Raw genomic sequence first — 23,124 nt, 5'->3', positions numbered from 1 at the left:
GGCCGATGTCTCCTAGCGACAGGTCACTCTTCCGTCTGGTTTGCACCCAATGATTTGTCTCCTCTCACATCAACTTGTCCTAGATCGAATTCAGATGTTGGAAACCATCCTGTTTTTTGTTGATGATTAACTACAGGAGAGTGAGACCAAATCATGGACGCTGGACAAAGTGGATTTCAGTTGTAACAAAAAGGCAGTTTATTGAGTCAAAAGATATCTTGTCCTGCAGTTTAACGTGCACGGACCTGATTCATATAGCTCAGAAGGAGTTAGCTGAAAAAGGGACCTAGACAAAGGTTGTAGCAGATTATATTTATGGAATAATGTAGGTGGAGTCTTGTCGTGGTGGTCTTCTGACTGGTCCCGAAGAGTTGGAAGTGGGCCAGCTCCAGCCAGAGCAGGAGCCCCAATGATGCACAGCAGAGTCCTCTACTCTTGGCACCCGACCAGTAGAGGGGGGTGGAGTGTATGTGTGTGTCCAGGAGTCGTGAGATAAGGGGAACTGAAACTGGCAGTTTATGGCTGGGGGTAGGGTGCTTCCTGTTTGGACAGGGGTGCGTGCAATGACTTGAGTCAGGCGGCTTAATATATGTGCTTGATATATGAGCTATGTATATGAATATGTGTATACAGTGCCTTGCGAAAGTATTCGGCCCCCTTGAACTTTGCGGCCTTTTGCCACATTTCAGGCTTCAAACATAAAGATATAAAACTGCATTTTTTTGTGAAGAATCAACAACAAGTGGGAAACAATCATGAAGTGGAACGACATTTATTGGATATTTCAAACTTTTTTAACAAATCAAAAACTGAAAAATTGGGCGTGCAAAATTATTCAGCCCCTTTACTTTCAGTAGAGCAAACTCTCTCCAGAAGTTCAGTGAGGGTCTCTGAATGATCCAATGTTGACCTAAATGACTAATGATGATAAATACAATCCACCTGTGTGTAATCAAGTCTCCGTATAAATGCACCTGCACTGTGATAGTCTCAGAGGTCCGTTAAAAGCGCAGAGAGCATCATGAAGAACAAGGAACACACCAGGCAGGTCCGAGATACTGTTGTGAAGAAGTTTAAAGCCGGATTTGGATACAAAAATATTTCCCAAGCTTTAAACATCTTAAGGAGCACTGTGCAATTGATAATATTGAAATGGAAGGAGTATCAGACCACTGCAAATCTACTAAGACCTGGCCGTCCCTCTAAACTTTCAGCTCATACAAGGAGAAGACTGATTAGAGATGCAGCCAAGAGGCCCATGATCACTCTGGATGAACTGCAGAGATCTACAGAGACTCTGTCCATAGGACAACAATCAGTCGTATATTGCACAAATCTGGCCTTTATGGAAGAGTGGCAAGAAGAAAGCCATTTCTTAAAGATATCCATAAAAAGTGTCGTTTAAAGTTTGCCACAAGCCACCTGGGAGACACACCAAACATGTGGAAGAAGGTGCTCTGGTCAGATGAAACCAAAATTGAACTTTTTGGCAACAATGCAAAACGTTATGTTTGGCGTAAAATCAACACAGCTGAACACACCATCCCCACTGTCAAACATGGTGGTGGCAGCATCATGGTTTGGGCCTGCTTTTCTTCAGCAGGAACAGGGAAGATGGTTAAAATTGATGGGAAGATGGATGGAGCCAAATACAGGACCATTCTGGAAGAAAACCTGATGGAGTCTGCAAAAGACCTGAGACTGGGACGGAGATTTGTCTTCCAACAAGACAATGACTCACATCAAGAGTGACACAAACAAGCAACCAGGGACACAGCCCTGCTCAAGGGCACGTCGACAGATCTCCCACAAGGTCAACAACAGGGACCCGAACCAGCAATTCATCAGCCACCGGCCCAAGCTCCCAACCGCCAGGCCACCAACCCTCCAATATCCCCCCCACACTTCCCCAGGAGCTGCCCCTCAACCATTCGATTCCACATCCCAATCCTTAGCTTCCCTCCAGTCTCTGCTGGTCACCGTCTTCGGATTTCTACGCACCATATATCTTTCAACTATGCTGTGACATTTAACACACCATTTTAATCTATCTAATCGAATAGAATCCACAGATTGCTGAAGAGAAATTATTTTACTAAGAGTATTAGTTTATTAGTAATTGACTGACCCAGTCTCTCCAGATCTCCGAACAGTACAGTCATGGCCAAAAGTTTTGAGAATATTAACTTTCACAAAGTCTGCTGCCTCAGTTTGTATGACGGAAATGTGCATATACTCCAGAATGTTATGAAGACTGATCAGATGAATTGCAATTAATTGCAAAGTACCTCTTTGCCATGTAACTGAACTGCATCCCCAAAAAACATTTCCACTGCATTTCAGCCCTGCCACAAAAGGACCAGCTGACATCATGTCAGTGCTTCTCTCGTTAACACAGGTGTGAGCATTGACGAGGACAAGGCTGAAGATCACTCTGTCATGCAGATTGAGTTCGAATAACAGACTGGAAGCTTCAAAAGGAGGGTGGTGCTTGGAATCATTGTTCTTCCTCTGTCAAACATGGTTACCTGCAAGGAAACATGTGCCGTCATCATTGCTTTGCACAAAAAGGGCTTCACAGGCAAGGATATTGCTGCCAGTAAGATGGCACCTAAAAAAAAACATTTATCGAATCATCAAGAACTTCAAGGAGAGCAGTTCAATTGTTGTGAAGAAGGCTTCAGGGCGGCCAAGGAAGTCCAGCAAGCGCCAGGACCGTCTCCTAAAGTTGATTCAGTTGCGGGATCGGGGCACCACCAGAACAGAGCTTGCTCAGGAATGGCAGCAGGCAGGTGTGAGTGCATCTGCACGCACAGTGAGGCGAATACTTTTGGAGGATGGCCTGGTGTCAAGAAGGGCAGCAAAGAAGCCACTTCTCTCCAGGAGAAACATCAGGGACAGACTGATATTCTGCAAAAGTTACAGGGATTGGACTGCTGAGGACTGGGGTAAAGTCATTTTCCCAGATGAATCCCCTTTCCGATTGTTTGGGGCATCCGGGAAAAAAGCTTGTCTGGTGAAAACAAGGTGAAAGCTACAATCAGTTATGTGCCATGCCAACAGTAAAGCATCCTGAGACCATTCATATGTGGGGTTGCTTCTCAGCCAAGGGAGTGGGCTCACTCACAATTTTGCCTAACAACACAGCCATGAATAAAGAATGGTACCAACACATCCTCTGAGAGCAACTTCTCCCAACCATCCAGGAACAGTTTGGTGACAAACAATGCCTTTTCCAGCATGATGGAGCACCTTGCCATAAGGCAAAAGTGATAACTAAGTGGCCCGGGGAACAAAACATCAATATTTTGGGTTCATGGGCAGGAAACTCCCCAGACCAATTGAGAAATTGTGGTCAATCCTCAAGAGGTTGGTGGACAAACAAAAACCCACAAATTCTGACAAACTCCAAGCATTGATTTTGCAAGAATGGGCTGCCATCAGTCAGGATGTGGCCAGAAGTTAATTGACAGCATTTTAGGGCGGATTGCAGAGGTCTTGAAAAAGAAGGGTTAACACTGCAAATATTGACTCTTTGCATCAACTGCATGTAATTGTCAATAAAGGCCTGCTTGTAATTATATTTCAGTGTTCCATAGTAACATCTGACAAAAATATCTAAAGACAGTGAAGCAGAAAACTTTTAATTTTAGATCAATGTTATGCATTTTCACCCATTCCTCAACCTGAGACAAGAAACAGGCTACCTGAGGACAATACCAAAATAAATGGCCTATTGATTCTGTATCCTCACAACAAAATCTGCAGAGCTAAGATGATTGTATGCCCCAAATGTTCAACATTTTGTTGGTGGAAAGAATTCCATATAATCATTTTAGCTGAAAAGCACGAAGGCTTGAATCTTGCTTAGTTTTATATATGAACTCATACACCCTGTAACACGGAATTGGTACATCAAAAAATCTGTATGGCACAGCTGTCAACTTCCTGGTCCTCAAATGAAACTCGTATAATTTCTTATTTATGCTATTTTTATTCCTCCTCCAGTTTTGATCCTTTATATTGGGCCTCCACCTGCTACCACCTGCCTCCTCCATGTTTGGGGTAATGCGGTTATTAATTGGTTGTAATCTTGGAATGAGCAGACTGCTCAAAGGCTGCTCAGCAAGGAAGAAGCCACTGCTCCAAAACCACCATAAAATGCCAGACTATGGTTTGTAACAGCACATGGGGACAAAGAAATGGAGAAATGGAGAAATGTCCTCTTGTCTGATGAAACAAAAATAGAACTGCTTGGCCATAATGTCCATCGTTATGTTTGGAGGAAAAATAGTGAGGCTTGCAAGCTGAAGGACACCAATCCAATTGTGAAGCACAGGGGTGGCAGCATCATGTTGTGGGGTTGCTTTGCTGCAGTAGGGACTGGTGCACTTCACAAAATAGATGGCTCATGAGGATGGAAAAGTATGTGGATATATTGAAGCAACATCTCAAGACAATCAGGAAGTTAAAGCTTGGTCGCAAATGGGTCTTCCAAATGGACAATGACCCCAAGAATACTTCCAAAGTTATGGCAAAATGGCTGAAGGACATCAAAGCCAAGGTATTAGAGTGGCCATCACAAAGCCCTGACTTCAATCCTATAGAACATTTTTGGGCAGACCTGAAAAAGTGTGTGCGAGCATGGAGGCCTACAAACCCGACTCAGTTACACCCGCTCTGTCAGGAGGAATGGGACCAAATGCTTGTGGAAGGCTACCTGAAACTGCTTGTGGAAGGCTACCTGAAACTTTTGACACAAGTTAAATAATTCAAAGGCAATGCTACCAAATACTAATTGAGTGTATGTAAACTTCTGAATGTGATGAAATATATAAAAGCTGAAATAAATAATTATCTCTACTATTATTCTGACAAAGTCAGAATAAAATAAAAATAAAGTGGTGATCCTAACTGACATAAAACAGGGAATTCTTTACTAGGATTAAATGTCAGGAATTGTGAAAAACTGAGTTTAAATGTATTTGGCTAAGGTGTATGTAAACTTCTGACTTCAACTGTACATGGACACCTTTGTTTTTAAGCCTTGGATTTCTAATCCTCTAATGTTCTTATTTGATCTGATTTTAATAGCTAGCATTTCGATGGCCATGAGGAATAGATATAGTGACAGCAGACACCCTTGTTTAACTTCTCTTGACATTTCAAAACTCTCTGAGATGTAGCCGCTGTGTACTATTTTACACCTGGGGTTGCTATACATTACCATTAACCATTTTATAAAAGAATCACCGAAATTGAAAAAATCCAGTTATTTATAAATACAATCGAGACTTACTTTATCAAAGACCTTTTCAAAATCCGCTATAAATATCAGGCCTGGCTTCTTAGTTGTTTTAAGATGTTATTTTACTTCTAGTAGTTGTCATATATTATCTCCAATTCATCATCCATGCAAAAAAAAACCTGTCTGATCAGTATGAACAATACCTGGTAAAAACCTTTTTAATTCTTAGTGCTATGCATTTCGCTTGTATTTTTGCATCACAACATTGAAGTGTAAGAGGCCTCCAGTTTCTAAGATAGACTGGATCTTTATATTTGCCATCTGGGTCTTGTTTTAATAATAGTGGAATCAGACATTCCCGTTGAGTACCTGACAGACTACCATTTCTATAGGAGTAGTTAAAATAAGCTAATAATGGAGCTTTGAGTATATAAAAAAAGGCCATATATATCTCCACCGGTATGCCATCAAGCCCTGGGTTTTTTTCAGACTGAAAGGATTTAATAGCCTCAAAAAGTTATTCCTCTGTAATTTTTAAGGTGTTTTAGCAAAGTACATAATAAACTCTTCTCAATTAATATTTGGCCAATCTCTTCCATGCCCACAGACCTTTTGGCATAGCAGGAAATTCAAGTCACTGGCAACCAATGCATTATGAGTTCAAATCCCAGATGAAGTGTTGTGTGCTCACAATGAAAAATCTTAGAAGAATGTTACTTTTGACCAAAAGTTTCAAGTTCACTCAACAAGTTGTTAAATATAAATTTGCGAGCTTCACTTACTAACTAGGTTGAAGTAACTTTAGATTAAGTTTCCTGCAACAATAGGGTGATCAAATTAACCTCTGTATTGTTGGGTGTGTCATCATATAGGTAATATGCACATCCAAAATCCCTAACTTTTTCTACCAGATCTGGGCCAAACAGGTACACTACTTTGTATAGCATGAGTGTACAAAACATGAAGAACACTTGCTCTTTCCATGACATAGACTGACCAGATGAATCCAGGTGAAAGTTATGATCCCTTATTGATGTCACTTGTTAAATCCACTTCAATCAGAGTAGATGAAGGGGATGAGACAGATTAAATAAGTATTTTTAAGCCTGGAGACAATTGAGACATGGATTGTGAATGTGTGCCATTCAGAAGGTGAATGGGCAAGACAATATGTAAGTACCTTTGAAAGGGGTATGGTAGAGCCAGGCACACGGGTTTGTGTCAAGAACTGCAATGCTGCTGGGTTTTTCATGCTCAACAGTTTCCCGTGTGCATCAAGAATGGGTCGCCACCCAAAGGACATCCAGCCAACTTGACACAACTGTGGGAAGCATTGGAGTCAACATGAGCCAGCATCCCTGTGGAATGCTTTCGACACCTTGTAGAGTCCATGCCCCTACGAAGTGAGGCTGGGGGCGGAACTCAATCGTATTTCTTAATGTTTTGTGCACTCAATGTATATTGAATGTGGGGGGTTTTCTTTGTATTTTATAAGTGCAGTCAGTAAGTGCAGTGATTCCCACCGACTCACTTCATAAACTGCTTTAAAACATTAAATTGTTCTCCCTCAGTGGTCTCAATGAATCATTAGCAGTATGTTAGGACTGAACCTGTCCTTTTTCTCTTGTCTTGTAGCTGCACACTGACCTGGATAAGGGTGAGAGCGCAGTGAAGTACACTCTCATGGGAGAAGGGGCCGGCTCTATTTTCACCATCGATGCAACGACCGGGGACATCCATGCCTTAAGAAGCCTTGACAGGGAGGTGAAGCCTTACTATACCCTTCGCGCCCAGGCTGTCGATATCGATACAAACAGGCCCCTGGAGCCTGAATCACAGTTTGTGATCAAAGTCCAGGACATCAACGACAATGAGCCGAAGTTTCTGGAAGGTCCGTACACAGCTAGTGTCCCTGAGATGTCACCTGTAGGTAAGAAGAAATATCAGATAATACTTTGTGTGGCCTATTCCCTTTATAGTGCACTTCTTTTAACCAGAGACTTATGGGCTCTGGTCAAAAGTAGTACACTATGAAGAGAATAGGGTGCCATTTGGAACACAAACAAAATATCACAAAATACGTAATTTACTGTATCTGCTATAACTCTGTAGGGTATGTGGGATGGAAGCATCCCACCTGACCAACATCCAGTGAAATTGCAGAGCACCAAATTCAAAAACAGAAATAGTGATTATAAAAATTCTGAAAATATACAAGTGTTATACATATGTTTAAAGATTAACTTCTTGTGAATCCAAACACGGTGTCAGATTTCAAAAAGGCTTTACGGCGAAAGCATACCATGTGATTATTTGAGAACATCACCCAGCAGACAAATCGTTACAAACAGTAACCAGCCAAGTAGACAGTTACACAAGTCAGAAGTAGAGATAAAATTAATCACTAACCTTTGATGATCTTCATATGGTTGCACTCAGAAGACATTCATTTATTAAAAAAGTGTTAGTTTTGTTCGATAAAGTCTCTCTTTCTATCCAAAAACCTTTGTTCGCACGTTTTCTTCAGTAATCCACAGGCTCAAACACAGTCACAACAGGCAGATAAAACAAATCCAAATTGTATCCGTAAAGTTCATAGAAACATGCTAAACATTGTTTATATTCAATCCTCAGGTTGTTTTTAGCCTAAATAATTGATCATATTTAAAATGGACAATAACGTTGTCAATATAAAAGGTCAACAGGAAAGGCGTGCTCTCGGGATTGCGCATGAAAAAGCTCTGTGACACTGTAGGGTCCAGTCATTCATTTTTCAATTTCTAAAGACTGTTGACATCTAGTGGAAGGCATAGGAACTGCAATTTGAGTCCTAAGTCAATAGATACTGTAATGGCATTAAATAGAAAACTACAAAAATAAAACAATCTTACTTCCTGGATGGATTTTTCTCAGGTTTTCGCCTGACAAATAAGTTATGTTAAACTCAAAGACAGTATTTTAACAGTTTTGGAAACCTTAGAGTGTTCTCTATCCAATTATATGCATATCCTAGCTTCTGGAGCTGAGTAGCAGGCAGTTCACTTTGGGCATGCTTTTCATCCAGAGGTGAAAATAGTGCCCCCTACCCTAGAGAAGATAACTTGTCATAGCAAAATAGATGCATTTCTTAGAATGAACAACACTGTATTGTACTGAGGTTTATATCGAGACATAGTAAAAAAATACCATAAGAAAGGGAGTTTTATAATCACAGGTAAACAGGAGGGAGATAGAGAACATATGTTGATGTTTCTGTGAGCAAGCCAGTTTTGCACAATGTGCCTGAGTACATTGCAGATCGAGGCTTGCATTTATGATCTCTCCCCAGGGAAGGGAGATCAAGATAATTCAATTTGAGATTGACTCCTCTTGGTCTGAATTGCTATGAAGCCCTGGCGAAGAGAACAGCAAATCAGATCTCTACAGTGCTCTGATAGAGATTGTTGAATGGAGCCGGGTACAGTCAATCTACAGGTAATTGCCAAAATAAAGGAAACACTGGCATAAAGTGTCTTAAATAGGCATTGGGGCACCACAAGCCACCATAACAGCTTACATTTTGGGATAGATTCTACAAGTGTCTGGAAGTCTATTGGAGGGGTGTGAGTGATACCATTCTTCCACGAGAAATTACATCAATTGGTGTTTTGTTGATGGTGGTGTAAAACACTGTCTCAGGTGCCACTCCAGAATCTCCCATAAGTGTTCAATTGGGTTGAGATCTGGTGACTGACTGACTGTGACACACACACACACACACGAACACACACACATTTTAAACCCCCTATGCTCCTTTGTGATCCCCCTTTTCAAAGTCACTGAGATCTCTTCTTCTAGCCATGGTAGCCCCAGAAAATTATCAACTGGGCATTTTTATACATGAACCTAAGCATGATGGGATGACAATTGCTTAAGTAACTTAGGACCCATACCTATGTAGATGCAATTACTTTCAATATACTTTGCATGTGTGGTGTAAGTACTACTTAAGTAGTTTTGGGGGTATATGTAATTTACTTTATTATTTCTATTTTTGACAACTTTTACTTCTACTTCACTACATTCCTAAAGAAAATAATGTACTTTTTATTCCATACAGTGCCTTGCAGAAGTATTCACCCACCTTTGCATTTTTCCTATTTTGTTTCATTACAACCTGTAATTTAAATTGATTTGATTTGATTTGATTTCTTTGAAATTTCATGTAATGGACATACACACAATAGTTCAAAATGGTGAAGTGAAATGAAAAAAAAAAAAACTTGTTTAGAAATAAAAATAAATAAAAAACAACTGAAAAGTGGTGCGTGCATATATATTCATCCCCTTTGCTATGAAGACCCTAAATAAGATCTGGTTCAACCAATTACCTTCATAAGTCACATAATTAGTTAAATAAAGTCCACCTGTGTGCAATCTAAGTGTCACATGATCTCAGTATATATACACCTGTCCTGAAAGGCCCCAGAGTCTGCAACACCACTAAGCAAGGGCCAACACCAAGCAAGCGGCACTATGAAGACCAAAGAGCTCTCCAAACAGGTCAGGGACAAAGTTGTGGAGAAGTATAGATCAGGGTTAGGTTAAAAAAACATATCCAAAACTTTGAACATCCCACGGAGCACCATTAAATCCATTATAAAAACATGGAAAGAATGTGGCACCACAAGAAACCTGCCAAGAGAGGGCCACCCACCAAAACTCACAGACCAGGCAAGGAGGGCAATAATCAGAGAGGCAACAAAGCGACCAAAGACAACCCTGAAGGAGCTGCAAAGCTCTGCAGCAGATATTGAAGTATCTGTCCATAGGACCACTAAGTCGTACACTCCGCAGCGCTGGGCTTTACGGAAGAGTGGCCAGAAGAAAGCCATTGCTTAAAGAAAAAAATAAGCAAACACGTTTGTGTCACATCTGCTCCTGCCTCGCCCTCTAGTGCTCATCCGGTGTCCGCCACTCCCCCAGTGCTTTCTCCCTCTGTGTGTGTGTGTGTGTGTGTGTGTGTGTGTGTGTGTGTGTGTGTGTGTGTGTGTGTGTGTGTGTGTGTGTGTGGGCGGAGACAGGTTTGCTGGAGTCAGAGCAGATCCCCACCAGCAGCAATCTGTTCCATAATCAAGACCTCTACAAATACTCAGTCCTGCCACTTCCACACTGCCAGATTGTAATCTCTGCACAGTCAGTGCATGAGTCTAGCCGTTTGTTCCAGTTGTGCCTGGTTTCCCTTGCCTGACTCTTTTTTCCTCTCCACCACAGTTCTGCCTGCTCTGACTCTGGTCCCTGTCTCCAGTCCGACTTCTCGTCAGTCATGCTACTCTGTCCTGGATTCCCCACTCTACGCTCCCTCCGGACCTGCTTACCCTGTCCCCACACCTCTCGCTCCAGCCTCAGCCTCCGCACCTGGTTTCCAGCAACCTGCCTGAGCTTTCCCTGGCCTGCACTCAATCTCCCCCCTGTGTTCAAAAAATACCTTGGTTATCTCATCCCAGTCTCCTTGTCTGAGTGTGCTCCGAGTGACAGTTTGGTGTTTGCCAAAAGGCATGTGGGAGAGTCCTCAAACATATGGAAGAATGGACTCTGGTCAGATGAGACTAAAATGTATATTTTTGGCAATAAAGGAAAATGCAATGTCTGGTGCAAACCCAACACCTCTCATCACTCCGAGAACACCATCCCCACAGTGAAGCGTGGTGGTAGCATCATGTTGTGGGGATGTTTTTCATCGGCAGGGACTTGGAAACTGGTCAGAATTGAAGGAATGATGGATGGCTAAAAACAGGGACATTTCTGAGGGAAACCTGTTTCAGTCTTCCAGAGATTTCAAACTGGGACGAAGATTCACCTTCCAGCAGGACAATGACCCTAAGCATACTGCTAAAGCAACACTTAAGTGGTTTAAGGGGAAATATTTAAATGTTTTGGAATGGCCTAGTCAAAGCCCAGACCTCAATCCAATTGAGAATCTGTGGTATGACTTAAAGATTGGTGTACACCTGCGGAACCCGTCCAACTTGAAGGAGCTTGAAGAATGGGCAAAAATCCCAGTGGCTAGATGTGCCAAGCTTATAGAGACATGCCCCAAGAGACTTGCAGCTGTAATTGCTGCAAATGCTGGCTCTACAAAGTATTGATTTTGGGGGGGTTAACTGCCTTGTTCAGGGAATATACTATTTAGCATTTTCAAAGTGGTAGGCATGTTGTGTACATCAAATGATACAAACCCCCCAAACATATATTTTAATTAACCGGTTGTAAGGCAACAAAATAGGAAAAATTCCAAGGGGGGGGGGTGAATACTTTTGCAAGCCGCTGTACATTTTCCCTGACACCCAAAAGCACTTGTTTCACTTTGGATGCATAGCAGGACAGAAAATGGTCCAGTTCACATACTTATCAAGAGAACAACCCTCGTCATCCCTACTGCCTCTGATGTGGCGAACTTTGTAAATGATTTCTGAGTGTTGGAGTGTAAATTTAAAAAACATGAACATCTGGCTGGCTTGATATTACTTTTGATACTTTAGCAATTACATTTACTTTTTATACTTAAGTATATTTACAACCAAGTACTTTTACTCAAGTAGTATTTTACTGGGTTACTTTAACTCATTTTCTATTAAGGTATTTTTACTTTTACTCAGGTATGACAATTGGGTACTTTTTCCACCACTGCTTTGCATCCCTCATTTACTCAAGAGTTTCCTTCATTTTGGCAGTTACCTGTACACTCCACACACAAACTGTGCTCTAAATCCGCATGGTCCCTTTCACGCTAATCGAAAAAAATGTTTCATTCTACAACTCACTGCAGGGAAACAAAGATGGAAGTCACTGAAGCAGACCTTAGTCTCTGTTTGTTGTGTGTTTTTTGAGAATTTAGGACCTGCCTGCGAAATAACTATTTCCTTTAAAGATGCAATATGTAACTTTTTGGGCAACCCATCCAAATTCACATACAAAATGTGTGTCATAGTTCTGTCATTCTCATTGAAAGCAGTTTCCAGCTTTAAACTGCTGAAAATACAATATTTTGACTTATTGAAAATACATTTCACAGTGGTTTCGATGGTACACGGATTCTGTACAATATACATTGCTTGCTTTGTCACAAACTGAAATTAGGTGAACTATTCAAATGTTATTGCACCTTTAAATGAGGGATTGAGCATGCTTTAGAAATAATTCTTATTTTCAGATTATTCTGCAGTCACTGTTGACAATTTAGCGACTTTGTCCTATATTTAGCGAGTTCAACTACTTTTCAGGCTGCCTTTGGGGAGTTTTGAGACAGAGGGTTTCTATGGTTTGATAGCATTTAGCAACTTTTCCCACTCAGTTTTGATGCAAACAAGAGTGGGAGAAGCTGTCTGAGCAACAGAAATCACAGCAACAGCGCACACACAGGCAGAGAAGAACAAGGGAAGGGTGTGTAAGGTGTCGTAAAAATCTTCCCAGTGTGAAATAGTTCAAAATCGTTTTGATTGTGTTCTGATTGTGATGTCATGCTGCAAAATCTCTCCCAGCGTGAAAATGTTCCCAGTTCAATAATTGCACGCACATCTCTTTATATGGATGGCTGAGCTCGTGCTGCTGTTTCTCTCACATCCTCCCTCGAGCTCAAAAACTGTGCTAGTGGACACGCGCATTTGCTTCATACATCTGCCAATCAATGGTGGCCAGGAGTATTGAAGTTTGTATCAGAAGCTTGTTGAGACGTGAGATCAGCATATAAATACCAGGACTTGCAAGTCAAAGTGCTGAGGGTTGATGTGAGGAGATTATTTGCGATTGCAAAGACTTGGGCACTACGTTTTAGATTGACAGTGCATACATATATTTGTTTGTTTGTTTGTTTGTTAGTTAGCTAGCTGTACAAACAAGTTAAAACTGCACGCCTCTGAGAACAAGCCATCTCAACCAGTTTGCAGCTAATTATGCTCATTAGCTAGCTAAATTAAGGGCGAGGGGGTGTGAGAGAAAAATCGGCACGAGCTCAGACATCCACACAAACGCACATGCAATTATTGAGTGGGAACATTTTCACGCTGTGAAAGTTTTTACAACATGACTTCACAATCACAACACAATCAGAACGATTGGGAACTATTTAACTCTTGAAAGATTTTTACATTACATGCGGATGGAGAGGGGGAAAAAACGCTATGTCGGGGACAGCAGCTGTGCCGTCATTGCGGCAACACGTGATCTAGCGACTTCCAGTGACAAATCATGTAGCCAATTGCGGATCTCCCTGAACAATAGTTGGCAACACTGTCTGCAGTGTGTGTGATAAATGGTTCAATAGGGTGTTTATGGAGCGTGTGCCAGAGAAAAATAGGAATCACTGCTAATTACATTAATGAATTTAATGGAACTGAAAGGCCTTCCTTAGGGAAATGGGTGTGGATTCAAAACACCAATTAAAACTGTAGTTTTATTTTCAAATAATATTAAGGAACTGGAATGAGCCAAGTTAAAAAGTGGTGCATAGCTTTGTTTAGCTATTATTAATACATTTTAAACCAAGCACTCGTATTTGAAAGCTTTATGGAAATAGAGGTGTTTCTTAAAGGATTGCATCACTAAAACGCACAAACAAAAACATGAATACAGCACATGCTGATAAACCAGCACAAACTGCCTAGTTGTAAATTAGTGTTTATCCATTAGCATTGGCATAGCAGTAATAGAGCGTGTAGAGCATGTCAGCTACATTGTACCCGGATGTGTGGTGCAGGGCTTAATCTCTCTCACCTAATGTTTTAATACAATTGTTACCATCTGCTCACAGCGCAAAGCCTGTTTAATAAAGGCTTGTTACAGCCAACTAAAAGATTAGCATGTGTCAATAGCCATTTGTGCATGTAGCTTCTCTTGGATGTCCACCAGCAGACAGTCCCAGCCTGTACATATGGAATAAAACAGAGAAATCTCATTTGGCCACAGGCGTGGTTTTATTGAGCTTATAGATACAATAATTGGATTTGTTGGTAGGTTTACATGCTTCTGTGGAGACGGTGGATAATTGCAATTGGTGTTTTAGATTGAAGCTTCAGTAATTACAGAGGATGAGCCCATACTTCTATAACAAGTAATTACTCTGTTCCTGGTACAGCAGGAAGTTTGGATGACTGCCATCCTGTTTCCTATTCCTGCTGTGCATGGCTCTTTGTTTCCATAATGGAGGCAATGTCTAATGAATGCATGTCTGAGCAGCCATTTTACCCCTGATGTATGTTTCGGCTAAGCATCCACTTAGCTGCAAATGTATATTTCACATAGTGAATAATTCAACGTTCCAATGTTCCACACTCATCTTCTATCATATCCTCTTCACACTTTAGTCTAAGTGACTCTGTCCTAAATGGTTCCCTATTCGCTACATAGTGAACTACTTTTGACCTGAGCCCTGCTCAAAAGTAGTGCACTTTATAGGGAATAAGAGTGCCGTTTGTGAGGCATACAAGGTGGCACAAGCTACTAAACTGGATGAAAACTATTCCATAAAAAATGACCCCATCTGAATGTTATAAATGTATGTGTATGTTTTACAGGGACCTATGTGATGCAGGTGACAGCCACAGATGCAGATGACCCTACCTATGGAAACAGTGCCAGGGTGGTCTACAGCATCCTCCATGGCCAGCCATACTTCTCTGTTGATCCCAAGACAGGTAAATAAGATGGGCAACGTCAGTCAGAAATGGGTCTAATTTGGTACTTGTTACTCCTTACATAATTGTATATGCCATTTAAAGGACACTTTTATCCAAAAAAACTTACTGTTTCCATGTACATGTGGTCCTGGGAAGCACCGTGCTCCAACTGAGCCACGTAGGACCCATATGTTGGTCAATGTTGAATGCTGTTATGTTTGGGATTGTGTTAACTATTATCCAGCTTTGTTTGAAATGACAAAAAGGCATGGTAATTATCTGTCAAAAAAAAAGAATGAGTTTACAAAAAAACAATGAGTTTCCAAATGCTGTAATAATCGAATAGGTGGGCGTATATTCTAACTCTGAAGATTAGTATTGACAAAGTGTTTTCTTGAATTGAATTATACATTATTGATCCGATTAAACAAATGAGTGAGATATCTTGATTTGATTACATTGTAGCTGACCAGGGCAATGGATTAGAAACTGTGGCAAGCTAAAGTTCCTTAAGTTCCTTTATGGTGGACCACATTTCCATCCACAGTTTTTAAAGTCACACTATTAAAAAAAACAAGACCGCTGTGATGGAAACAGGATGTTTTGGTGCAACTTTATAAATGACAACAGTTAATCTGTTCGTTTGACATGGTGGGATCTTTTTATATCTGTAAAATGAATATGTGAAATGGAGGTTGAACCGCCTTTATGCTCCATTATTGATATGATAACCATCATGCCAACCTGGTCTCGTAAAGTAGAGGTAACATAGTAAATATAAATCCTGGACATTCAATTTAGTACGATATGTTACATTTTGTTACATCTTATCATATCACTTTAGCATGTTAGCTAATTAGCAACTTTGAAACTACTTACTACTTTTTAGCTACTTTGAAACTACTTAGCTTGTTAGCTAACCCTTCCCCAAACCCTAACCGTTTTAGCTAACCCTTCCCCTAATCCTAACATTAATCATTTTAGCTGAACCAAACCCTTTAACCAAACTCCTAAACTTAACCCTAACCTTAACCCCTAACCATAACCCCTAGCCTAGTTAATGTTAGCCAGTTAGGAACATAACATACGTATTTGCAAATTCATCATATATTGTACGTTTTGCAAATTCATAACATTCAAATTAATAACATATACATACATAGGTGATGGACATCCGTAGATTAATATATACTGTACCATGCGAAATGTAACATATCATGCAACATTGGATTTACATATGGAATAATGCGAAATACTCTGAGACCAGGCTGTAGTGCACAGCCTACCCACACTGTATCTGCGAGCTGTTGGCTGGAGCACACGTGCGAAGACCAGAGTAGGCACATTTGCTATTTAACAGTTATACAGTAGTGACAAAACTATTGGTAGAGTTGAACTTTTTTTTAAAAATTCAGCATATGAAAATTTAAGCACACTTTTTTTGTATAGATCGTTGACAAAACAATTACAATTAAATCAATTTTAAGCCCACTTTGTAACACAACAACACGTGGAGAGAAAAAAATGTCAAGTGTGTGAATACTTTCTGAAGGAACTCTAATTAAATTCAATATACATGTATTTGCAGTGCACATTACTTTGTCCCCTGTAAAAATTTAAATTCAACTAGAAAAGGACATTTCTTACAGAAAATGTGTGTGCTTGCTTGTCTTAAAGTATTTTTGTGTGAAATAGTAGTAGGGGTAGTGCTAGTGGTACTGACTGCAGAAGTAATGGTAGTGGCTTGGCATCTATGACCGTGCCAAAGGATCAGCACCTCTCCGACCCTGCACGCTCCAGTTGTCATGTGTGTCCGGGAGCCAGCTTGTGCCAGTGAACATCAATCTTATAATAGACAGCTAACTGTCGAGAACCCTACAACCCTCTTACAGTATGTATTTGATGTAGCCTAATGGTCGATACAGTTTCTACTTCTTATCAGTGTGTTCAAAGATCTGATTGTCTGTGTTATAATTTAGATTTGTATTATTTATTTTGAAAGGAAGTGAAAAAAAATGAATGTATGTCACAGAAAAGGTAGGGAAAAAAATAAAAGGAAAACATGATAACCATTTCCAACGTGATATCAGAGGGAGAAAGGGAATGGGGAGAATCTATCGGAGATTATGCCTTTCCTCCCTGGAGAATATACAGAACACACACTGTGACTGTATTTCAAACCTGATGGTGAAAAAATCCAACTGTTAAAACAAATGTTTCCCACGCTGAGCCTGCCACTACATACATCAATGCAGCTGAACAAACAAGCAGGAGAGAGAGAAAAAAGAAAGGGGAAAGTGGGGGAGGGAATCACATGCCTTAATCACCATGCACTTCACAGCATCATCCCTCCCTGTTAGAGCCGGCATTCAAAAAAGATGAGAAGAATGTCAAAAAACAACATCCTTTGTTGCACTCGCAGAAGACAGGATTTGAGGATCAAATGTGAAATCCGTCCTATTCATATTACGAATGGGGGAATAAGAGAATAGGAAATGTACATCTTGCCACATTTCTATCCCTTCTATCACGCTGACATCCTCCTAGCTGACCTGGCCATTACTCGGCTGTATTTCCTCTGATGTCAAGGTCCCCCAGACCCTCAGGTGAATCATTATAAAGCCTCACTTAGTTCAGTATTGAATGTCAAGTGTCTCCACTTGGTGAAATGACCTCTATTTCTATATATCACAGCCTTGACTTCAGGCACATTAATGCACCTCTAAGTATAGGCTCTTTCTAATGGGGCTGCTACACTGTAAAACGTAATGTTGCCTTTTAGTTGTTTCAGCTCATTTTCCAAAGTCAACTCAACTGAAAAATACTGAAATTGTTAATTGTGTAAAAATATTTTCAACAAAAACATGTGTTATCCTACTACCTTAAATGACTTGTTGCGTAAACTTCACACTTTCAGACAAATCAATGTGCTTCAGCTGTTTGTTTTTTGTTGTGCTGACAAAGCTACACTGTTAGCAATTGCTATAGATTTTATGATATGGATAATTGTATGGTACTGTATTACTGTTTTGCTGTGTATTTGCTGTCAATCGCAATGTACTTGGTTACTTTTTGGACCGTCCTGTAAATGATCTTAATATGCCTCATTTGCAATTACAGTTATTATCATAGGATATTTCAGATGTGCTTACGGCACACACTGTTAAAAATAATCTATAATTTTAAAGTACTTCACCGGCTACATAGTTTCGGTGAAAATACAGCAAATATGCAACTACTATTGTATTTTTACAGTTAAACTGTATTTTCAAAAGTAAATTTACAAAAACATACTGTATTTTTACTGTCAAATTAAGTTGTTATTGCTGTAAAATGACAGCAGGGATGGTAGGACTCAACAGGCAGTTAGTTATTGTAATTGTACAGGATACATATTACAGTAAAATCTTTTAAAATTCTATACTGTGAGTACATTTTACACTCAACATCATGGGAATTGAACTTACAACCTCCTGGGATTTTAACCTCTATTATTCTGGTTGCCAGCAACTAGAATGCCACCAGGTCTGTGGAGCTGACAGAGATTGGCCTGACAGATTTAATGTCAGTAATATATTTCTGCACTTTGCTAAAAAAAAATATGCTCAGAATAAAGTGAATACTTGTCCGATTATCTGACAACACCAACTTAAAAATAGCAGTGCTCAGGGACAATTGACGTAAAGTTTGCATAATCTCCCTGGAGATTTCAACTTGAAACCTCTTGGTCGCGAGTGCATCAATGTTTCTGCAGTGCCTCCAGGTACATATTTATTACCAAGAACATACTGTATATCCACACACTCTCTAAAAAGTGGTACAGTTAGGATACAGTGTTGTTCCCTGGTGTACACATAAGGTACCTTTAGAGGTACACATATGAGCTTGCATGGTTCTGCCCAGTACCAAATCTGAGATTGGCCTCATATGAACAACACTGTACCCTAATCCTTCTCTGATTTTGCGAGTGAGTGGATACATGTTTGCAGTAACAAATATGTACCTGGTGGCACTGCAGAAACATCAATGCACTCCTGACCAAGAGATTGCAAGTTCAAATCCGAAGAGCTTATGCAAACTTCACGTCAAGTGTCCCAGAGCACTGCTACTGTATATGTTGTTGTGGTCAGATAATTGGACAAAGACCTAGTGGTGTAGAAATTAATATTCAACCAAGAGTTTCTGAGGTCAAATCCCAGATAAGGTTGAGTCTCAAGTGTGCTCATAGTAAGAACTTTACAAGAATGTCACTTTTGACTAAAAGTATCAAGTTCACTCAACAAGTAATTACATCCAAATGTGTCAGTTTCACTCACTTTACTAGGTGGAAATAACTTTAGATTGGACTTGACTTAACATTTTAGGCGGCAGGGTAACAAACTTGTTTAGTTTGACTCAACTATCATACAGCAACCATCAGCCATCCTTCAGAACACATGTTAACCCTCACCTTGTCCCTTCTCTATTATCTTGCTTCCAGCTATCTTCTATTTGGACTGCACAACTTATGATCATAATAGTGCCTAGATGTCAGATGTCATTTTGACGTGTTCTAAAGATATCATGTTGCCATTAGGTATAATAAGGACGGCCTTGCCGAACATGGACCGCGAGGTGAAGGAGCAGTACCAGGTACTTATCCAGGCCAAGGATATGGGAGGTCAGCTGGGAGGTCTGGCTGGGACCACTACCATCAACATCACCCTCAGTGACGTCAATGACAACCCACCAAGGTTTTCCAAAAGTAAGTGAGAGAGAGAGGGAGCGGGGTGCTGTTCTGTGTATGAAGTTTACTTTAAAGATCCATGTAGACATCTGTTAAAAAAGCATGTAGATAATATTGGTTTTAATATTCATGTTTCATGTTTGTATTGTATAATTGGTTATAATGCTGATTCCCACTGGGCAGATATCTATGTTCTTTCCATGTCTTACATATTATTTATTATTTACTTGTAGCTTAGTACCTTTCCACGTAAACCGACATAGGTATTTACCTTCCATTAATCCATTAGTTTTCACTTGCAGTGTTGTTCAACTCAGTGGGAGCTGATGCCTGTAATAAAATAGTTGGAATTATTTACTTTAAGCCAGCAAACAAATCAATTCAATGAAATAGTTCATCAGTGTAAAACGTAAGATACAGGAGGCAGGCCAAACATACAGATTGTGTAATTGTGTAACATTTTGCTATTCATTCATTTATTGATCTATGAAAGTCAGCATATTTGAACAACATGAATCAATGCCACAACTGTGAATATGCATATTTATGAATATTGCCTTTATACATATATTTAAGATCACTCTCCAAAACCCTGTAACTGAATATGAAAGGTTAATGGAATACTGCAAACATGCAATTGTGACTGAGTATTCTGCTCTGGGGCCTCATTTATAAACGTTGCGTAGGCACAAGAAAACGACGCCACTTTCTAAGCAAACTTTGGGATTTATAAAAAAACAAACTTGACAGGAGAATATGCGGTCCTCCACGGACACTTTGACGCATACTTATGCACATGAACTGGAGTAATGAAAAACTGCGACTCCGATTGCGGAAGGATGAAACACTTTGAAATTGAAACCATTGTGTGAAATAAATCAAAATATTACCTCTCACGTATTATATATGAAGAGTTCCCTGGACTGCACACAAAAAAACATGATTTAGGGTAATAAATACAAATAGAAATATGGTTTGCAACAAAAAAAACTAAAACATGTTGTCCAGTTTAATTGAGAATCATATTTAATTGGCTCTGTAATTATTTAACAATACTTGCATGTTATGAAATGTATTCTCATAAATAATAAGGTGAATAGTAGGACAAATTACATTTAAACTGATGTCGTTTTCGATGCCTCAGGCGGGCAGATACGAGGGCACAGTTTCATATGATGTTATCACATGTTTGTTGCGCAGAACTGTCAATGTGATAATGACCCTGTCATTGTCAGTTACAATCAGGGTAATTACCACACCTGAAGGTGTTATGTAATTGGGTAGCTTTCACAATCAAATGGGTGGGTATAAAAAGGCATGCAATTACAATGCGTAATGATGCACAATGGCTGCTTTGGCACTGTTGGAAGATTTGGCGAATGGAAGAATTCGGAGAGAGCGAATTCTCAGAGACAAGCAAGATTTACTTGCCAATGATGATTAGTGGCTTATGAGCCGGTTCCGATTACCAAGAGTGGTTCTCTTGGATCTATGTGCTGTAGTGTGCCCAGCCTTACAGAGAAGCACCTGCAGAAACCAAGCCGTGCCTGTCACACTTCAACTCCTTGGCAACCTCGTTAATAGCGTTGATGGTGTCGCTCTGCGTTTGCAGGACTGCATCTGTGAGGACACGGCCGCTGGAGGGTTGTGACGCACAAGGTGCTGTGGAGATGCTGGGGCTGGGCGCACTCAGCTCCTACTCAGCTGCAGCACCACCGACCCCAGTGGAACACGCAGCGACTAAAAACAATCGAAAATGTCACAATTGTTTATGTAAATAATTGTTTAAACTTGAATGCATTTGATTTACTCTTTTCAAACGAGGGAATACGAATTACATACCTGGATCATACCGTGCATCTTGCACCGTACTGACAGGATGTAAGAAAACAGCTGTTCATATACTGTGATAGACACAGTTCCAACCCGTCTGTTGGCCTATCACAGTAGAGGCTGAGCGTGGTTTAGACTTGCTCAGGCTGGTCCCCGCCTCTTGGCGCTTCTTGGAGTCCACCCTCTGTCGATGTATAGATTCTCACTGTTCTGGTATCACACCCTAGTTACTGCAGCTACTCAGTTCCCATTATATGTTATTGTGTTATTCAGTATTTTCTAATTCAATCAAACCTTGTGATGAGCCTCCCCTCCCTGTACCTGATTAACCACAACTTTGTAAGATACAGCAAGTCACACCGTGTTGCTATACATTGTCACATACAAACACAAGGACAAAGCATCTGCTGGGCTGTTATCTACAGTTTTGCAACATGCAGCAGTCTCAGCATGTTGCTCAGTCCTTGACACACACACAAACACACACACACACACACACACACACACACACACACACACACACACACAGCTGCTGTTCAAACAATTCAATCTTACGTGATATAGTAGTGGGTTATAGAGCATAGACATAAATCCGCACAAAGGAAAGTACCTTTAGTCAATCTGCTTTCAGTGTGAGAGCTTCCCATGTCTGGAAAACCCTGCCATTAGACACACACAACTGTGATTAATGATGCACTGTCCCTGTAAAAATAAAAACTACTCAAACTGCAATCACCTTTAATGATCTGACATTGTTCCACGTAATGGAAACAGATTACAATGTTAGACTACATGAACTTTCTTGCTCAAATTCACTGGTGTTACCTAAACAATCAAACCAAGAATCAATAACCATCAGAATACATTATCACAGTGTTTCCTTACTCACACCTGAATCACTTTCAGCTTAACTCTCCTATTTCTTTTTCCCCCAGTGGGCAAAAATATAACCCCTCTCATTTCAACGTTTCTCCTTACCTCTATCGTAAGATTAAAACCAAACTTTACAACTTTTTCTTCTCTTTCCTCTTCCCACTTATGAAATGTCCAAGACTATAAAAATAACACACACAGCGCCAAAATTATAACATTTGTCAGTCAATCTATTAGAATGAAAAACATTTCGGTGGGCACTACTCTATCGGCATTATTTCTCCGCTTTTATTTAGAATTTCTTAAATTTAGGCAACTGTCTCCTCTATGATACAGTCATTTAAATATGACTCAATTCTCAATACATTATTCCAGCTGATCATTTAGTGAACAGACACCGTCTTGCATCAAAATTCGTTTCGCTATTATTTTGAATGAATCTAGTCTATCAATTTAACCTAAACAATCTATTAAAAAGTTAAATGTATCCCTTCTTTCGATTTGAACCAAACAAGCTATTAAAATGTTCAGTTTATATCTTATACAAACACTAGTGACCATAACTTTCCAGGCAAAACATACAAATAGTTGAATTACAATCAAAAACTCAGAATTTAGTCAGAGCATTGGCTGGGAACCAAACCCAGGAAGGCAGCTATGCTCACCACTATACCACCAACACTACGTGAATGACTAAGATTCTCCGCAAATAAACCCACTTTACAATTGTCCGTATTCGTAAAATCAAGACACGTCACTATCGAGACAATTCCCCCAAAAATAGCTCTAAT

At 40.1% G+C, this 23,124-nt stretch overlaps 1 protein-coding gene across 1 annotated transcript in view; it reads left to right on the top strand.

Annotated features, from left to right (window-relative positions):
- The window catches only part of LOC139420696 (cadherin-12-like), a 128,347-nt gene that overhangs the window by 32,023 nt on the left and 73,200 nt on the right, over positions 1 to 23,124 (top strand). Inside the window, exons 2-4 of the mRNA XM_071170919.1 lie at positions 6,884 to 7,178; positions 14,800 to 14,919; positions 19,478 to 19,645. Of these exons, the coding sequence (XP_071027020.1) occupies positions 6,884 to 7,178; positions 14,800 to 14,919; positions 19,478 to 19,645 (583 nt within the window). The remainder of the gene's footprint in view (positions 1 to 6,883; positions 7,179 to 14,799; positions 14,920 to 19,477; positions 19,646 to 23,124) is intronic.

Source organism: Oncorhynchus clarkii, chromosome 11 (genome assembly GCF_045791955.1).
Source record: "Oncorhynchus clarkii lewisi isolate Uvic-CL-2024 chromosome 11, UVic_Ocla_1.0, whole genome shotgun sequence".
Lineage (NCBI taxonomy): Eukaryota > Metazoa > Chordata > Actinopteri > Salmoniformes > Salmonidae > Oncorhynchus > Oncorhynchus clarkii.
This window is presented reverse-complemented; position numbering and strand designations above follow the sequence as displayed.